Source organism: Trypanosoma rangeli (genome assembly GCF_003719475.1).
Source record: "Trypanosoma rangeli strain AM80 chromosome Unknown Tra_15.4_contig_00364, whole genome shotgun sequence".
Classification (NCBI taxonomy): Eukaryota; Euglenozoa; class Kinetoplastea; order Trypanosomatida; family Trypanosomatidae; genus Trypanosoma; species Trypanosoma rangeli.
Window position 1 is genome coordinate 1 of NW_021706110.1, and position 13,840 is coordinate 13,840.

Below are 13,840 nucleotides of genomic sequence, written 5' to 3' on the forward strand. Positions count from 1 at the left end.
ACACACACACAAGCACGCATGGTAGGAGAACAAATTGGCGTGGTCATAAAAAGGTGTACTACCAATGCCACCACTGCGTCCAGCAGACGGCGTCTGTCGTTGCGTTGGTGACGGCATTGCCTTCTCCACACTTCCAAAGCAAAGATCGTGTCCAACAGTCCATTTTCCGCATGTCGACACGCCGTATTCCAGTTCCATATGGAAGTGAGTATTGTTGTCTCTGCACCTACTCCAGTATCCGCACTGTCGCCACGCGGCGTCCCTCCACCAATCCCCTGTCACTGCGCTCCACCACGTCCTGCTCGCTCGGTCGCCCCGCCACCTGTAAAGCGCTGTCGTCGTGAAACAGAAACCAGTGCTCGTCCCAGCTTGTGTCCAGCCAGAACTCGCGCCCCACAATGGACGGCCACGGGGCATCCACCACACGCACACGCTTGCCGTCGAGTTGGCCAGAGACATCGGCCAACGCAAAACGGCCCATCATCTTCAGAAAAGTTGTGGAATTAGGGCGTCATATCTTGCCAACTCTGCAGAGTATTCGGCATTTTCTGTGAGGTGGTGGGCTCGCGCCCTTATTTTGCTTCCACCCAGGTTTCCCTGGCTCCACGCACATTGCGAGGCCCCAGAACACACTCGTGCAAATAAGTTGTCGTCCTGATGACCATCAGAGATAACACCAACATTTCCCCGAGAGCCACACGTTCAACCCTCTTTCGGCTACGCATGGAGTCCGCGCCGTCGCCTAGCCATTTACTTCATCCTCAGGCTCACCTGCAAACCGGGACCAGTTGCCGTGATAAACTCCATCCATGCCCACCTCCGCGCAGCTGCCCTTTTCAATTGTTCGGCTCCGCAATACAACAGGCGTCACCCCACTCAACACATTATTTTGCTTCTTGTTGTTTTTGTTTTTTTCTCGACCTTGCAACTACTACTTCTGCTCGGCAGCACCAATAAAGCAACCGCACCATCGACAATAAGAAGGTAGGAGGAGTGGTGAAGACAAGTGCAACAAAAGGCTGCCTTTTCCCACCACGGAGAGAAAAAATAGCAACAAAAAAAAGGGCGTGTCTAATGGGGATGAAAAGGCAAAAACTCCTTGCCCATGAGCAGCAGCACTGTTAGTGAGTAGAGACTGCAGGGCCAAGCTTGACTGTTCTCTCACCCGCTTAAAGTTTAAAACGATCTACGAGAAGAGAAATGAAATTCCCGTCTTATTCGGAGCAATGCCAAAGAAAAAAAGTCACGCCCTCACAAAAGCGACATAATAAAGATGTTAAACAGAAAAGCATCCGTCACCGTTTCTTCTTTTTCTGCACTACAACTGTAGCACCAGGAGGACCTGCGGGTTTACCTTGCTTGGGTGTAGAGGAATCTGGCCGGCGCAAAAGTGCTGCAGCTGCTGCACTTGCATGAGGTGGTCTGTACGGTTGCGGTTTGGCGGGTCTATTCGTCTCCCTGCACGGCGAAGCTGGACGCTGAGGGTACAAGTTTGTGTCCTGCGTTTGCACCCAGTAAGCACCATAAAGAAAGGGATACTTCTGAGTCATCAGGTGCTCGCCATTTTTCTTGAAAAAAACAAGTTTGTTATCAATACGTAGACGGGTGAAGACAGTAGCACAGAGAAAGTTGTGCGAGTCGGGGGCCCACGTCTGCACGCTGCTCTTCTCATTAAACCCACCCACCGATATCGCCGCCGCTGCTGCAGGCTTCAAAGTCGTGGGTGTCATCTTGTTTTTGTCGTTATGATTAACCTTCATGATCCCCTCGTTTCCCTCTGCAGGGTGCAGGTCATAGAACACAAAATCCCCTGCAAGATTCCCTGTGCCACCCAACGCACAAAAACGGCCATTCGGCGCCCAAAGAATAACGTTTCGAGGCGCCTCGTCAAACGTCATAAGCGCCACGCCGGCCTTGTCGTATAGTGTCGTCTTGTTGCGTGGCATCGTGCCATGAATCACCATGACTTGATCAGTGCTTGGACTCCACTGACAGTCATGTACGGACTCCCCGTTAGGGAACTTAATCTCTTTTACACTGCGATCAATCACATTTACAAGAAAGAATCTCACAGTGCCGTAGTAGCTCTTACCGCTCTTGTCACTCTCAGATTTGACCTGCAGTGCCAAATGGTTTCCAGACCGACTCCAAAGCACTGTTGCCGACTCTGCACGACCAAATGGCACCTGATACATCGCACCCTCCAAGAGGTTAGGGAGTCGGTAGATAAACAGCGTGCCTTGTACTTGTTTGTGAAAGGGTTTAAAAAGAGCAAGTAGAGGGATATTGCCCGGGCACATTGACAACTCAATCTCCTTGTCTTGCGGCAGATGAAGATCCATCTTTGCGAGCACCGGCACATCCTCCCGGCGAAGGTTACCATCCATCACGTGGAGAAATCCTTGCACTGGACGAACGCAATACAATTCCTCACTTGACCACACCATGCCAGGCCAGCGGGCCTGCACACAGCGGCGAAGCAGATTTCCCGTAGAAACATCGTAGAGTGACATGTTGCCCTCCGGCCGCTTGCTGTCCATCATAGCGTACGTCACAAGTATTGTACCAAGTGTCGAGAACGACAACGCCACAACGTTCCGCTCCTCAACTTCAAAAAGCAGTCTCAGCCCCCATGCAGTTGCATCTTGCGTCGGCACCAACTCACTGTAGCGCACATGCATCGTCGTAGCATGGGCAAAGGCAGTCCTCTTCACAGGATTAAATTGCACCTCACACTCACGATAGTCGCCAGTCATAAGTGTGCTTTCCACCTCCGTCAGTATGCGCTGCTGTTCAGAGAAAGTGGCAAGAACAAGATTGTCATCCTTCCGAAGAATTATGGGAAGCGCTGCAGCACCGACGGGATGCGTTGCAACAGCAGGCGGCTGCATAACTGTAGGAACAGAAAGACGCAAAATAAAACAAAAAGGTGTTCTCTTCCTTGACTGGTGCAAACACTGTGTAGAAGAAACATTGCAGTAGGAGGTGAGTGCAGCAGCAGGGGGAGTAAAAAAAAAAAAGAAGAGGAAACAGATACCCGCTAAGTTCTAGAGGCACGCAAGCACATATACATATATATATATATATACTCACACTCACACATACTAAACCCCACACATCCTTTACTGCAGACAGCTCTGCTACACAACGTGTTACTTCAAAAAAAGAAAAATAATAACCGTTTTTATTTGTTTCAAATTTCTCGAAACACTTACTTCTTCCTGCCCGTCCTGTTGTAAAAAGTTAATACCTCTGATCCCACTCGCATGGCCTCACGCCACTCTGTTGTGATCCGCAGCGCTACTCGACTGAATTCTCCGGCAGCACGTGGAAGGGAAAATCAAGCGGGGAAATATTTGCGTGTGTGGGTGTGGGTGGGTGGGTTTGGAAGTGAGAAGTGACGAAAAGCTAAAAACAAAAACGCATTAATCATCAGTGGAGGTAAAACATTCATCCTGGCACGCTTTACCTCACTCTGGCTGGGATAAATAGGTGTAGGCACATGCCCCCCTCCTTCTCTTTGTCCCCTCTAAGAAAATCCTCCGTTCTACTTGCGCATGCTTCGCTGCCGATACTCTTATTCTTATGCCAGGAGCTGATCTTTCCTTCCCACGTAGCTTCGCTCTGTCTTCTTCCCGCTGTCATTTATAGACGTCAGACTCCCCCATTCTTCTGCCGTCGCGATTGTTTGACACCTCCACGCGGATTCACATGCGAAGGCGCATCAAGCTAAAACTACATCAGCATATGAAACTAGGCACGTGATATGTACATGTGGCCGCCGAAAACGTTGCATGTTGTACGAGCCAGTGCATTTGCAGACACGATTGCACTGCCCCGCCTTCCCCCATTCATGCAAAAAAAAAACAACAAGACACACCGCAGCCCTCTATACCGCTTATATATATATTATATGTATATATTATACGTATATATATAATATACACTCTATCATAGAACCATAAATTCCTCCTCCTCACGTTTCTACAACAAAATAGCTAAATAACTAAAATATAAAAAAAACATTCTAAATCTTCTTTTTGTCCTTCATCTCGTTGGTTTGCTCGTGCCAAGTCGTCACCCCTCCTTCGAAATCCGGCCTCTTAGTCATAGAAAGGGGGGGGGGAGGGGGGCGAAGGCTTAAAACGTAGGTAGAGACGACAGCCGCGAGGTACAAAGGTCAGTTCTTCTGCGGCACCGGGAGTAAAATAGGTAAATTCGCCGGCAACGGGTCATCTGCCTCGTATGCCATCAAGTACGGATTCCACTGCAGTACAACCTTGATGGTAACGTTGTACTTCAAGGCGATAGAATTCAGAGTGTCATACTCATCGTCGCTCTCAATAGGCTGGGGAGACGTCTTTGCAATCGGCGACAACCCTTTGCTCTCAAAAGAACTATCTTCTAGTAACGCCTCTGCTGCAGGAACCATCGTTTGCCACTCACTTTTTGTTTCCAGCGATGAGGGTGGGGGTAGTGTGGGCACCAATCCGCCCCTCCTTGCTCTTGCAGACTCTTCCAAATTTTTCTTTTTGTTTGGCTGCGGCGACACGTTTGGGGTAGGTGTAGGTGTAGGGGTAGAGTGAAAGGAAGACGAGTCCGTCGTGAAGGAATGATCACGATCGCCGGCCCACAGCGGGTTTGTATATCGTGAAATAGTATGGGTATTAGCAGAGGACACGGTACTCTTGCGTTGAGTGAGCGGGGGCTTGGCCAGCTTCAAGGCGCAAAGAGAATTTGAAGCAGCCTCAAATGCCGCGCTGTTCACCTCAGCTGGGCTCCTGGCACTCAACCTGCCCTTGAAAACCCCTGTCACAGCGGGATAATTGCTGGCACCCTCAACAGTGGCAGCAGCAGCAGCAATAGCAACAGTAGCCTCCGGTGCAATGGTAGAGTGCACTGAATTTATGTCAGTTGTATAGCTATTGTCGTGGAGTTCACTTGCGATGACGTGGTTGGTGGAATTTCCTCCTCTCGATAAGCCCACTCTGTCAGGGGAAGGAGAGGGTAGTTGCATCAGTGGTCCACCCGGTGAGTCCGTGTTGTCCGTCTGAGAGTCACGGAGTGGAGACTTCTCGCCACCTCGCATCAGCATGACTTGCAAATTCATGGGACGGCGCAGTGCCTCCTGAGTAGCCGGTAATGGTGCTAGCGGCATAGGGAGCTCTGTCGACGCTGTGGCCTCGGGGTGAGTTTGCCGTGTTTCTACACGAGAATCAACCCGTGACTGTTCCGTGTTGTCCTCATACTGGAGGCGTGGACTCATTTGCAGCTTCATCTTGATGTATGTATTTTTTGGAAGTACATCCTCATCTTTGTACTCTGACAACTGTGGATTGTAGCGACGGATCTCGTTCACTGAAACTCTGTGCTGCGTGGCGACGGTAAGAACGGTCTCGTAGAAGCATTCCCCCTCCCTCCCTCTGTCACCCTGCTGCGGCAATGACTCCCCTGCACCACTCCTCTTCACCCCAGTAGATGTTGGGTCACTCCTGAGGGCGTGTGACGGCTCCTGCCGATGCACCTCTCCTGAAGACGAGGAGGTGGCGAGGGGGCTCACGCCAGGAAGAGTAGGTCGAACGTTGGTAGACACGCTAACACCTGTCAGACGCATCGGAAACGTTCGGCGGGATTGCCGCTCCACCACACGACGGGCAATTGCTGCTGTGTTCGCAAGACCCATTTGCAGCTGAGAGGCGTCCTCTGGCGCCAGCATGCGATGCGGGTCTAGCTGCCCAAGAGCGTACTGTAGCTGCTCTATTTGGTACTGCACGCCGTCCATTGATTGCCTCTGACTACTCCGCACCGCAACTCCACGTTCACCTGAACTTTCCTCTTCCTCTTTTTGCTCTCTTTGTTCCCCCCAAAAAATGCTGCCTGCTACACAGAGTCACACACACACACACACCTCAGGAGGCAACATCAATGATAAAAACAAAAAATGCAGTGAGAAGCAGGCAAAATATTAAGGCAGAAACAAACAATGGTAGAATCATCTTTTGAAATGTACTCTTGAATGGGCAAAAAAGAAACCCACAGGACATTCAGGCATGACAGGAAGAAACACACACACACATACCCTTCGCAAGGACCCCCCAGACGAGAAAAAAATAAATTTGACTCAAAAACCAAAAAAAGTTACAAAAAACAAAAAAATAAAATAAACAAAAAAAAACATACACCCCTCCTTCTTCCATTAGTGACAAATATATGTATATATAACAGGCAAAACTCTGTCTTTCATTGACTTGTACCTCTTTCGTGTGCATGAAGTCGCAGCGTGTGAAGATGCGGACGCGAGTGTTTCTATCCCGCCTCTGGAAGCCAAAAGCGCTCAGTCTTCCTCAAGAAGGGACTCCATCAGCGGAAGTACAAGTGGAAGTGTTAAAACAACGGGTGTTCTACTGTATTGCGGCCCGAGTGCAGAAGAAAGTCCTGAGTGGGCACTGAACAGTCGTATTGTCTGTGTCGTTCGTAGTTGAAGGTCCGCCACAGCGGCCAAAGAAGCCTCCTGCACCTCCACGCATCTTCGTAGCCAGTGGGAAACCTGCGCGCTGAAGAGAATATCCGATTGATTACCGTTACGTTCACTCCCTCCGTCGGCAGCGTCCTGCACAGCGTCGGCAGGGCCTCCGTCAGAAAGAATATAATCTGCACGCCGCAGCAACTTATCTACACTTTCCCGCGGCACACGTGGAGCCGCTCCCACAGTTGTTGTCGCGCTTTCCACAGCGGAGGAGACAGAGGTGTCATTGAGTTTGAGTGACTGCCGCAGTGGACCAAATGGAAGAGAGGAGACGTTATTCACCACCTCCTTCGTCACATTGGTGACCTCAACGGGAGTATTGTTTCCGCCGCTACTTCGGCGGGTACTGTGGTTGCCGAGATCGGCAGGCGCCATGGATACCGCCTCAGTGATGTCAGTTGTGGTGGAAGAAAAATGGCCAGTGATTTCTCCCAACACCTTTTTCGTTTCTTGTGGCGCTGGGCGTCGTGGCACTTCCGTAGAAACAGCAAGGGGTGCAGAAGCGTCACCCCTCACACCGCTGTTTGGACGCGCCACACCCGATTCCACGCGGAGCGCCCTTTCTTCTTCTGTGTCTCTGTTCACAGCCTCCGTCATAGCTGTGGAGGTGGCATCTTCGGAAAGAAGAAAGTCAAACAAGGGCAGTGTAGTTGGATGATTGCTCTCCTCGGCAGTCTCTCCAGGTGTGGTGCCTACCGCCATGGCGCTCGCTGGCCATGCGCCATCGCCGCAGATGTCGTCAAAGCAAAAGCCCTCAAACACAGCGGGCTGTGCCGCGTCACCACCTCCCTCAGGTGAAAGACCGTGAAAGAAAAAGTCACCGAAGGAAACACAGTCATCGACGTTGCTCGCCTGATGTCCCCTGCACGCATTCATATCTCTCTCTGTCTGTGCACACAGGAGCATATCATGTGCGTCGGCAGTGATGCTCTGAAAATTCTCGCTCCCGTCAAGCGGAACGGCCACCTCACTGGCGGCCGCTCCGTGGAGAGGTACCGCGTTTATCGTTTCGTGGGTCCGTGAATTTGTCGACATGAATGACGGCACTCGCGCCACACAAAAGCCACAAAACCAAAAACGCAACTCCCCCGGAGGAAGAAAACCCTATAAATCTCCTACGCGCAAAGCGGTGGGCGGGGACCCAGCAGACAGAAGGAACAAAGCACACACACGCACACAAAAAAAAAAAGTACTGTAAAGAAGCACCACACACACACGCATACACACAGAAATAAAAGTCACCGTAGATCTATACGGGCATCGTATCAAACGCAAGAAAACTATCCGTAGCTCACGAAACAGCGGAGTCACAACTGCATGCCAGGCACACACACATCTATTGACGAGTATGTACGTATTCACACGCAAGGAGATGAATACACGTGAAAGATTATCTTCATAAAAGATAGGGAACAAAGACAAAAGGACCTTCCAGCTGATACTCTCAAGAAGAAATGAGGTCTGCCACACTGAAAAGGGTAGACAATGTACACGGAAAAAGAGATAGCGAAATATCGCTCACTCTTGATCCCACATCTCACAGTAACAAGAATAACAATACTGAAACCAAGAGAATAGAGAACACAAGAGAGTTATAACACGCAGAGGCACATAAATAACTGTGCTCTTCACCAACGGTACACCAAAACAAAACAAACAAAAAAAACAAAAAACAGGGAAACAAATAAAGCCCGTGACACTAATACGCAGTGTAAACGCACACGTCCCTAAAACGATGGTGTCTTGGCAACACGCTGAGCTTGTCGCTGCAGTTTCGCTACGGATTCTAGAAGTTGATCATGCCTTCGGATGTCCGCTTCAAGACGATCTCGTTCCGCCTGATCGCCGTCAGGAACAGTCCCAAAACTCGTCATGCAGGCAGAAGAAGAAGCTACAGGAAAAGCAAAATTGGTCAAGAAAAGCTTTCGTTCCTTCGCAAGCCCAACTAAGGGCGAGGAAGATGGTTGGCGGTTGTTGCCCATTCCATGCGCCTGATTCAAAGAGTAATAAACGTGATGCTGCAGACTCTTCTGCTGCGCAGGCTGCAACGCACAGACTGGATGCGAACTCTTTAAGGTTTCGGAAAAATGAGATTGTGGTAGCTCTGCTATATTCCTATCAGAAATGGTGGAAATTTTCTTTTGAGCACCGTGCTGTGTCAGCTCTGGCTCCCCCGCAGAGTGCAGCATATCCTTAACTACCTCGTTATTCTGGTTGCCAACATCCACGAATGTGCCTACAGACCTCCGACCACGCGTCTCTGTCTGCGAGGTTGCGGTTGTGGTGGATGGTCTCACTTGTACAGCAATGGAGCGCCTGCAAATCGCAGTAAACGATCGTAAAGAAGCATTCTGAATTCCAAGTGAACCAACTGAATTGACTACATCCTCTCCTCTCTGCTGCTGCAGCTGCCGGTACAACTGCTCCACATCATTCATCTTCTTCCTTACGGTATCGCCATTACAACAACCAGGCAAATCACCTGCAATCTGCGGGGATGTGTGTGTATTCAGCACGGAAGCAAGTGCACTCTCCGTCCACACAAAAGAACGATCTGTCTGGTTCAAACCATCCGGACGAGATGGAGGGTTTTCCCTGTCACAAGCGTCACTAAGTGATGGCGTCACTTCTGGCGCCATCACTGGATTCCGCAGCTGCGTGGACCCTTCTAGCAAACGCAAAAATCGCTGTCGCCATGCCAATGTCTCTTTTTCAAGAGAATCCGCTTTCGCCTCTAGTAACATTCGGTTCTTTGATTCCAGCCCCAGTTGTTGCTGCAGGCGTTCCCGCTCATGACGATGCCGCAGCTCATCATGCTCCGCGTGAATCTGATAGACCAGCTGCTGCACCTCCGCAAGCTGCTCATCACGCTCTCTAAGCGTCTTCTCATGAACACGCTTCAGCTTTGCGTACTTCCTCTTCCAGCAAGAGTCCACATGAGAAGAGCGTTGAGTGCCTACTGCAGGCGGCTCGTCATCTGCCTTCAAAAAAGAACATGGCGGCGTCAAGAGTGCCCCCGTCGCTTCGAGTGCAAATGGCGCCTGCGCCTTCGGTACAACTGACATTACTCGGTCTATAAATGCTGGAGTCTTTACAGAAGTCCTATGTGTCGCAGTGGTATCTCTTTCCACCCCTGCGGGAGACTCCTCGCCCTCACCTCTCCGTAGTTGCTGCTGCTGTTTAAAGTTGGGGGATAGTTTTTGCTGGGACGGCGCGACGCTTTCGATGCTAACCGCGTCATGTCGGCGCAAAATGGCAGCGTGAAGTGAGGCGTTTTCCCGCTGCAACAACTCCATCCGCTGGTGGAGTTGTTGTGCCTCATACTGAGACTCTGCCAGCTGTCGAACCAACTCTGCCACCTTCCTCGGCGGCAGCGCGGCAGCCACAGGCTCCGTGACAACAGCAGTGGTGGCTGCGCCGTGCACCCGCTGTGGCGTCGATTGGGCCTTCGAGCTCATGGAACGGTTTCTTCTCAGTTCTTTCTTGCTTCTCCTTCTGCCTTGGACGGTGGTACGACCCTGGAGGAAGTGGGTTCCTCAAAGGGAGAGAGAAAAGTCTGTGAAAAGAAAACAAACACCACCTCCAAAATACAACGTACCCCCGCCTGCATACAATAAGGGTAAAAAGATGGAATATATCTATCATGTGTCTACACTCTCGTCATCTGAGCCTCTTGAAGTTGATGTTGCAACTTCCGTGTTGCGTGTGTGTATCGGTATTCCTCGCCCCCGCCCTACGCCACTTGCGCGAGCGATTTACGAAGAATCTCCTTCGTACGCTTGTTGACAGCCAACTTGGCTCCCACGACATCAAGAACATCGGCTGAAAGAGCGTTGCCGTAAAGTTCAAGGGATTCCAGTGTGTTGTTAAACAAGAGCGCATCCACAAGTGAATGTGTGCCATAGATGAGGCGTGTCACTTTCGTCGTTGCCGGAACGGCAACACCGCCAACCTCCCGCAGCATCCCCATCGTGTTAAAACGCAAATCAATGCGATGCAAAACGTCGCCGTGGCCAGCGCACACCACCCACTCCGCAATTGCCCGCACACTCACGGTGCACGAACCGCTTATTAGGTTGTCACTCAGATTCACCTCCCGTATCGATTTGTGGTGCTGCATCGCCGCGCACAGCACCGCCAAGCCATGTGGTTGTGTACCAATTCTGTTGCGAGAGACATCAAGCAGCTGCAAATGATAGGCTGCTGTCACGAAACACGCCAGCGGTGAAGCATCTGTGATACCAACACCACCTAGATAAATAACGCGCATCACATGTCCACAACGGGAACTTGTGCTCAACAACTCTGCCAGGGTGCGAGTGCCTGCATCGCCCAAATAGCAGTCAGTAAGATCGAGCTTGACAAGAGGCATGCAAGCAATGGATGGGAAAAGTGTCTGTGAGCCGCTAAGGCCAAGTGGCACGGCATGGAGAGTATATGTTGCCCCTATTGCATTTATGCCCGTGTCGGATACTTCCCTTTTTGATTGGTCAATAGCTTCTTGCATCGCAACAGCAGCCTGCAGCGCACGAGGGTTCATCTCGGTGGCAGACTTTTTGCATTGCGAGGCATACATGGCGAGAAAAACTTCTAAACAGTGACCACTATTGGCGTTGCTGCCGTCATTAGCAACTCTTTCCTGGACGGCAGAATCATCAGGCTCTGGCATTCCTCTACGCCTGCGTGTTACACGAAACACAAACAACAACAACAAAAAGATGAGGTGTTTAGCAACAACAACAACAAATAAAAAATAAAAAAGGAAATATTATAATTTATGCACCAGTTTTTTTCCCCCTTTGTTTCTTTTCTTCTTTCTTTCTTTTAAGCAGACTTCAGCTCCATCCTCCCACGGCATATATGCAGGCGCGCAAAAGCGTCGCAGCACAACACAAAAAGCAAAGGCAGAAAAACCACAAAAACACAAACAAAACAGAAGGCGATTGAAAAATGTGAGCCCTGCGAATGTCTCGTCATAAAAAGTTCAATAATAACTACATAGAGAACAAGATTCAACGGGGATGGTCACTGGCAACCCTTTCCCTGCCTTGCGACTGCCGACAGAAGTAGAAGCCATGGCATTCATTACAGGCGTAGAAAGGGAGGGAGAGGGTGAGATGCTTCCCATGGCATCTACAAAAAAAAAAAGGTAAAAAAAAAGAACAAAGATTAATTTAAGTCCCCCACCCCCCGCCCGCTTACGCCCTCTTCCAATTAGGCAACGCCTTCGCATGTTTAATCGGTAATGTGGTCCCCATCTCCGCTTACCCGCATTCCCTCGAAAGGTAGATGCGCAATTCGTCCTCGGTCGCCTCCACCGCCAGAAAGTGCAGGAGCACGACAGCATCCAACGACGCCTGACACGCCATGGCCTTTGCACCGCCTTGTAGCGGTGCAACCGTCCCATTTGTAAGTAATAACGATTCAATCCCTGAACCAGAATTACAAAACAGTTCTGCCCAACAAATAGCTCGCAAAACGTCAGCTGGGGTTAAACGCGTCGCTCCGTTAGAGGTGGAACAAATTCGGCTAGCGTATTTCAGAAGACGCAGCATAGATGGCGATGGGCCTCGTGCTCCCAGACGACAATCGTAGGCAGTTAGTTTGGGTGGAAGTGAGTGCTGCGTCGGTGTCCCCATAATTGTCTTTGCAAGTACATTCGCTGCCTCTGCTGCAGGGGGGAAATAATACTTGTGGTTGTCAGCACTACTCACATTTACCAGCCTCATGTACGCAGAAAGGAGGAGTTCTAGCCATGACTCACGTGGTCTAGAAGGAGGATAGGATCCGTCCGCATCGGCCCATGGTGAGAAAGAATAGCCCAAAGCCCTGTTTACGGCGTCTAGCCACACACCATCGCGATGGGAAAAACAAGCTTCAGCAGCATTCATTGGTTCTAGATCTTCACGCAAAAGCATTCGCAGTATCTGACCTCGTTCTTCTAGTGTAGTGCCCCTGGTAAATTCAGGGAATAAACCTGGGGTAAGGGTAAAACCATACCACAGCAGCAACTCCATGTCGGTATAGGCACCATAGTGCAGTAGAATTTGTTCCCCTTCTTCAATGGGAAAAAGTGTTTCAAACACGTATGCTTCGCGTCTTTCATCGTACTTCATTGTGGCATTGCTGGTAAAAGCGTAGTTAAAGTAATCCACCCACGGCATAAGGCTCCAAACCTCTCGATCGTACGAGAAACCACGAGTCATCAGGGTGTTGTAAGCCCAAAGAAACTGATCCAATGTAGCTGATACTGGTGCCCCTCCACCCTCAGGATGTGGCAACGTTTGTAAAACGGATAGCACCGACTGGCACAACCGAAATTCCGCCTCAACCTTCGCCTGCTCTTGCAGCACCTTACAACGATGCCGCTCAAACTGTAGGTAAGGGTGGAGATATGCATCAGGCGAAGAACACATTTTGGCAGCCTTATCAAGGCCTGAAGAAACTTCCCCATCCTCCTTTTCTGGACGCAGCTCCAGAAGATTATCGTAATGGGTAGGAAGCGAGAGTATCCAGGTCTTCATCCACGCATGATCACTCTGACAGAGCTGTTCATCCCTTTTCCTGCTACTAGCAGCAGCCACATCCGTGCCATTTTGAGTAAGTGGGACATGAAACCGACCGCATTGTGCCGCAGTCAAAAGCAGGTAACAAATAATGGTGTTTGCTGGAGAAAGAGTCTGCGATAGCTCTCTTTCAACGCTTGCCAAGGCTGCTTCAGGAACGGTTTTGTTGGACAGTAGATTGTTTTCAGGGAGAACATGTCTCTGACGGTATTCGAAATATGCTAAATAACGACGTGCCTTGCTAGCCGTGATCATAGAGCGCCGTGGTATCTTTGCAAGAAATGTACCGGGCTTCAATGGCGCCGCGGCCACCACACCGTAACCACCACCCATGGAAGAGATGGGCCTCACCTGCATTGCAGAATGGAAAAAAGCTCCTTCCTCCGTCAAGAGGCGCTGCAGAATGAAGGCCGTCTGCATAACGGACGCACACACACACACACACAGAGTAGCCACCTTGCCCTCACTTTAAAGTTTTTGTTAGTTTGTTTGTGGGAGGGCAGAAGGTGTATATACATGCATAATATTGCCAAATAATACATGACAAAAAAAAGAAAAAAATCACACAGAGTCACTTTTAACGGAATGAGGGAGTCAAGCAGCGTGGAGTATAGATCAAAAAACAAACAAAAAAATACTATGTTTCATTGCTTCCTTTCATGAGCCCGCAGAGAATTCCGAAAAAAGTATAAAAAAACACATAAAAGCCACTCATTTCTACTCTTTGTTATTGTAGTTTTTTCTGTCC

General features: G+C 50.0%; 7 protein-coding genes across 7 annotated transcripts, besides 11 other annotated features; all 7 read right to left on the bottom strand.

Moving 5' to 3' along the window:
* TraAM80_08003 (uncharacterized protein) lies at window positions 1-459 on the bottom strand (the record flags this gene model as incomplete). The annotated part of the gene is made up of 1 exon (XM_029384767.1): window positions 1-459. A coding segment is annotated over one exon (459 nt), but the record flags the coding sequence as incomplete, so codon positions are not given.
* Window positions 460-1,295: 836 nt separating this feature from the next.
* On the bottom strand, window positions 1,296-2,891 carry TraAM80_08004 (translation initiation factor 2A; the record flags this gene model as incomplete). Its single annotated transcript, XM_029384768.1, has 1 exon — window positions 1,296-2,891. The coding sequence occupies one exon, from the start codon at window positions 2,889-2,891 to the stop codon at window positions 1,296-1,298; it is 1,596 nt and encodes a 531-aa protein (XP_029235364.1).
* A 174-nt stretch (window positions 2,892-3,065) lies between these two features.
* Window positions 3,066-3,088: a microsatellite.
* A 269-nt stretch (window positions 3,089-3,357) lies between these two features.
* Window positions 3,358-3,384: a sequence feature (G-rich).
* Window positions 3,385-3,899: 515 nt separating this feature from the next.
* Window positions 3,900-3,944: a microsatellite.
* Window positions 3,945-4,180: 236 nt separating this feature from the next.
* TraAM80_08005 (uncharacterized protein) lies at window positions 4,181-5,782 on the bottom strand (the record flags this gene model as incomplete). Its single annotated transcript, XM_029384769.1, has 1 exon — window positions 4,181-5,782. One exon carries the CDS (start codon window positions 5,780-5,782, stop codon window positions 4,181-4,183), a length of 1,602 nt encoding a protein of 533 aa, XP_029235365.1.
* Window positions 5,783-5,882: 100 nt separating this feature from the next.
* Window positions 5,883-5,908: a microsatellite.
* Window positions 5,909-6,123: 215 nt separating this feature from the next.
* Window positions 6,124-6,175: a sequence feature (A-rich).
* A 159-nt stretch (window positions 6,176-6,334) lies between these two features.
* Window positions 6,335-7,561, bottom strand: TraAM80_08006 (uncharacterized protein; the record flags this gene model as incomplete). The annotated part of the gene is made up of 1 exon (XM_029384770.1): window positions 6,335-7,561. One exon carries the CDS (start codon window positions 7,559-7,561, stop codon window positions 6,335-6,337), a length of 1,227 nt encoding a protein of 408 aa, XP_029235366.1.
* Window positions 7,562-7,689: 128 nt separating this feature from the next.
* Window positions 7,690-7,754: a microsatellite.
* A 417-nt stretch (window positions 7,755-8,171) lies between these two features.
* Window positions 8,172-8,215: a sequence feature (A-rich).
* A 38-nt stretch (window positions 8,216-8,253) lies between these two features.
* Window positions 8,254-9,984, bottom strand: TraAM80_08007 (uncharacterized protein; the record flags this gene model as incomplete). Its single annotated transcript, XM_029384771.1, has 1 exon — window positions 8,254-9,984. One exon carries the CDS (start codon window positions 9,982-9,984, stop codon window positions 8,254-8,256), a length of 1,731 nt encoding a protein of 576 aa, XP_029235367.1.
* Window positions 9,985-10,259: 275 nt separating this feature from the next.
* Window positions 10,260-11,195, bottom strand: TraAM80_08008 (leucine rich repeat containing 45; the record flags this gene model as incomplete). Its single annotated transcript, XM_029384772.1, has 1 exon — window positions 10,260-11,195. One exon carries the CDS (start codon window positions 11,193-11,195, stop codon window positions 10,260-10,262), a length of 936 nt encoding a protein of 311 aa, XP_029235368.1.
* Window positions 11,196-11,312: 117 nt separating this feature from the next.
* Window positions 11,313-11,351: a microsatellite.
* Window positions 11,352-11,414: 63 nt separating this feature from the next.
* Window positions 11,415-11,459: a sequence feature (A-rich).
* Window positions 11,460-11,663: 204 nt separating this feature from the next.
* Window positions 11,664-11,693: a sequence feature (A-rich).
* A 97-nt stretch (window positions 11,694-11,790) lies between these two features.
* On the bottom strand, window positions 11,791-13,512 carry TraAM80_08009 (uncharacterized protein; the record flags this gene model as incomplete). The annotated part of the gene is made up of 1 exon (XM_029384773.1): window positions 11,791-13,512. The coding sequence occupies one exon, from the start codon at window positions 13,510-13,512 to the stop codon at window positions 11,791-11,793; it is 1,722 nt and encodes a 573-aa protein (XP_029235369.1).
* A 5-nt stretch (window positions 13,513-13,517) lies between these two features.
* Window positions 13,518-13,538: a microsatellite.
* The last annotated feature ends 302 nt before the right edge of the window (window positions 13,539-13,840 follow it).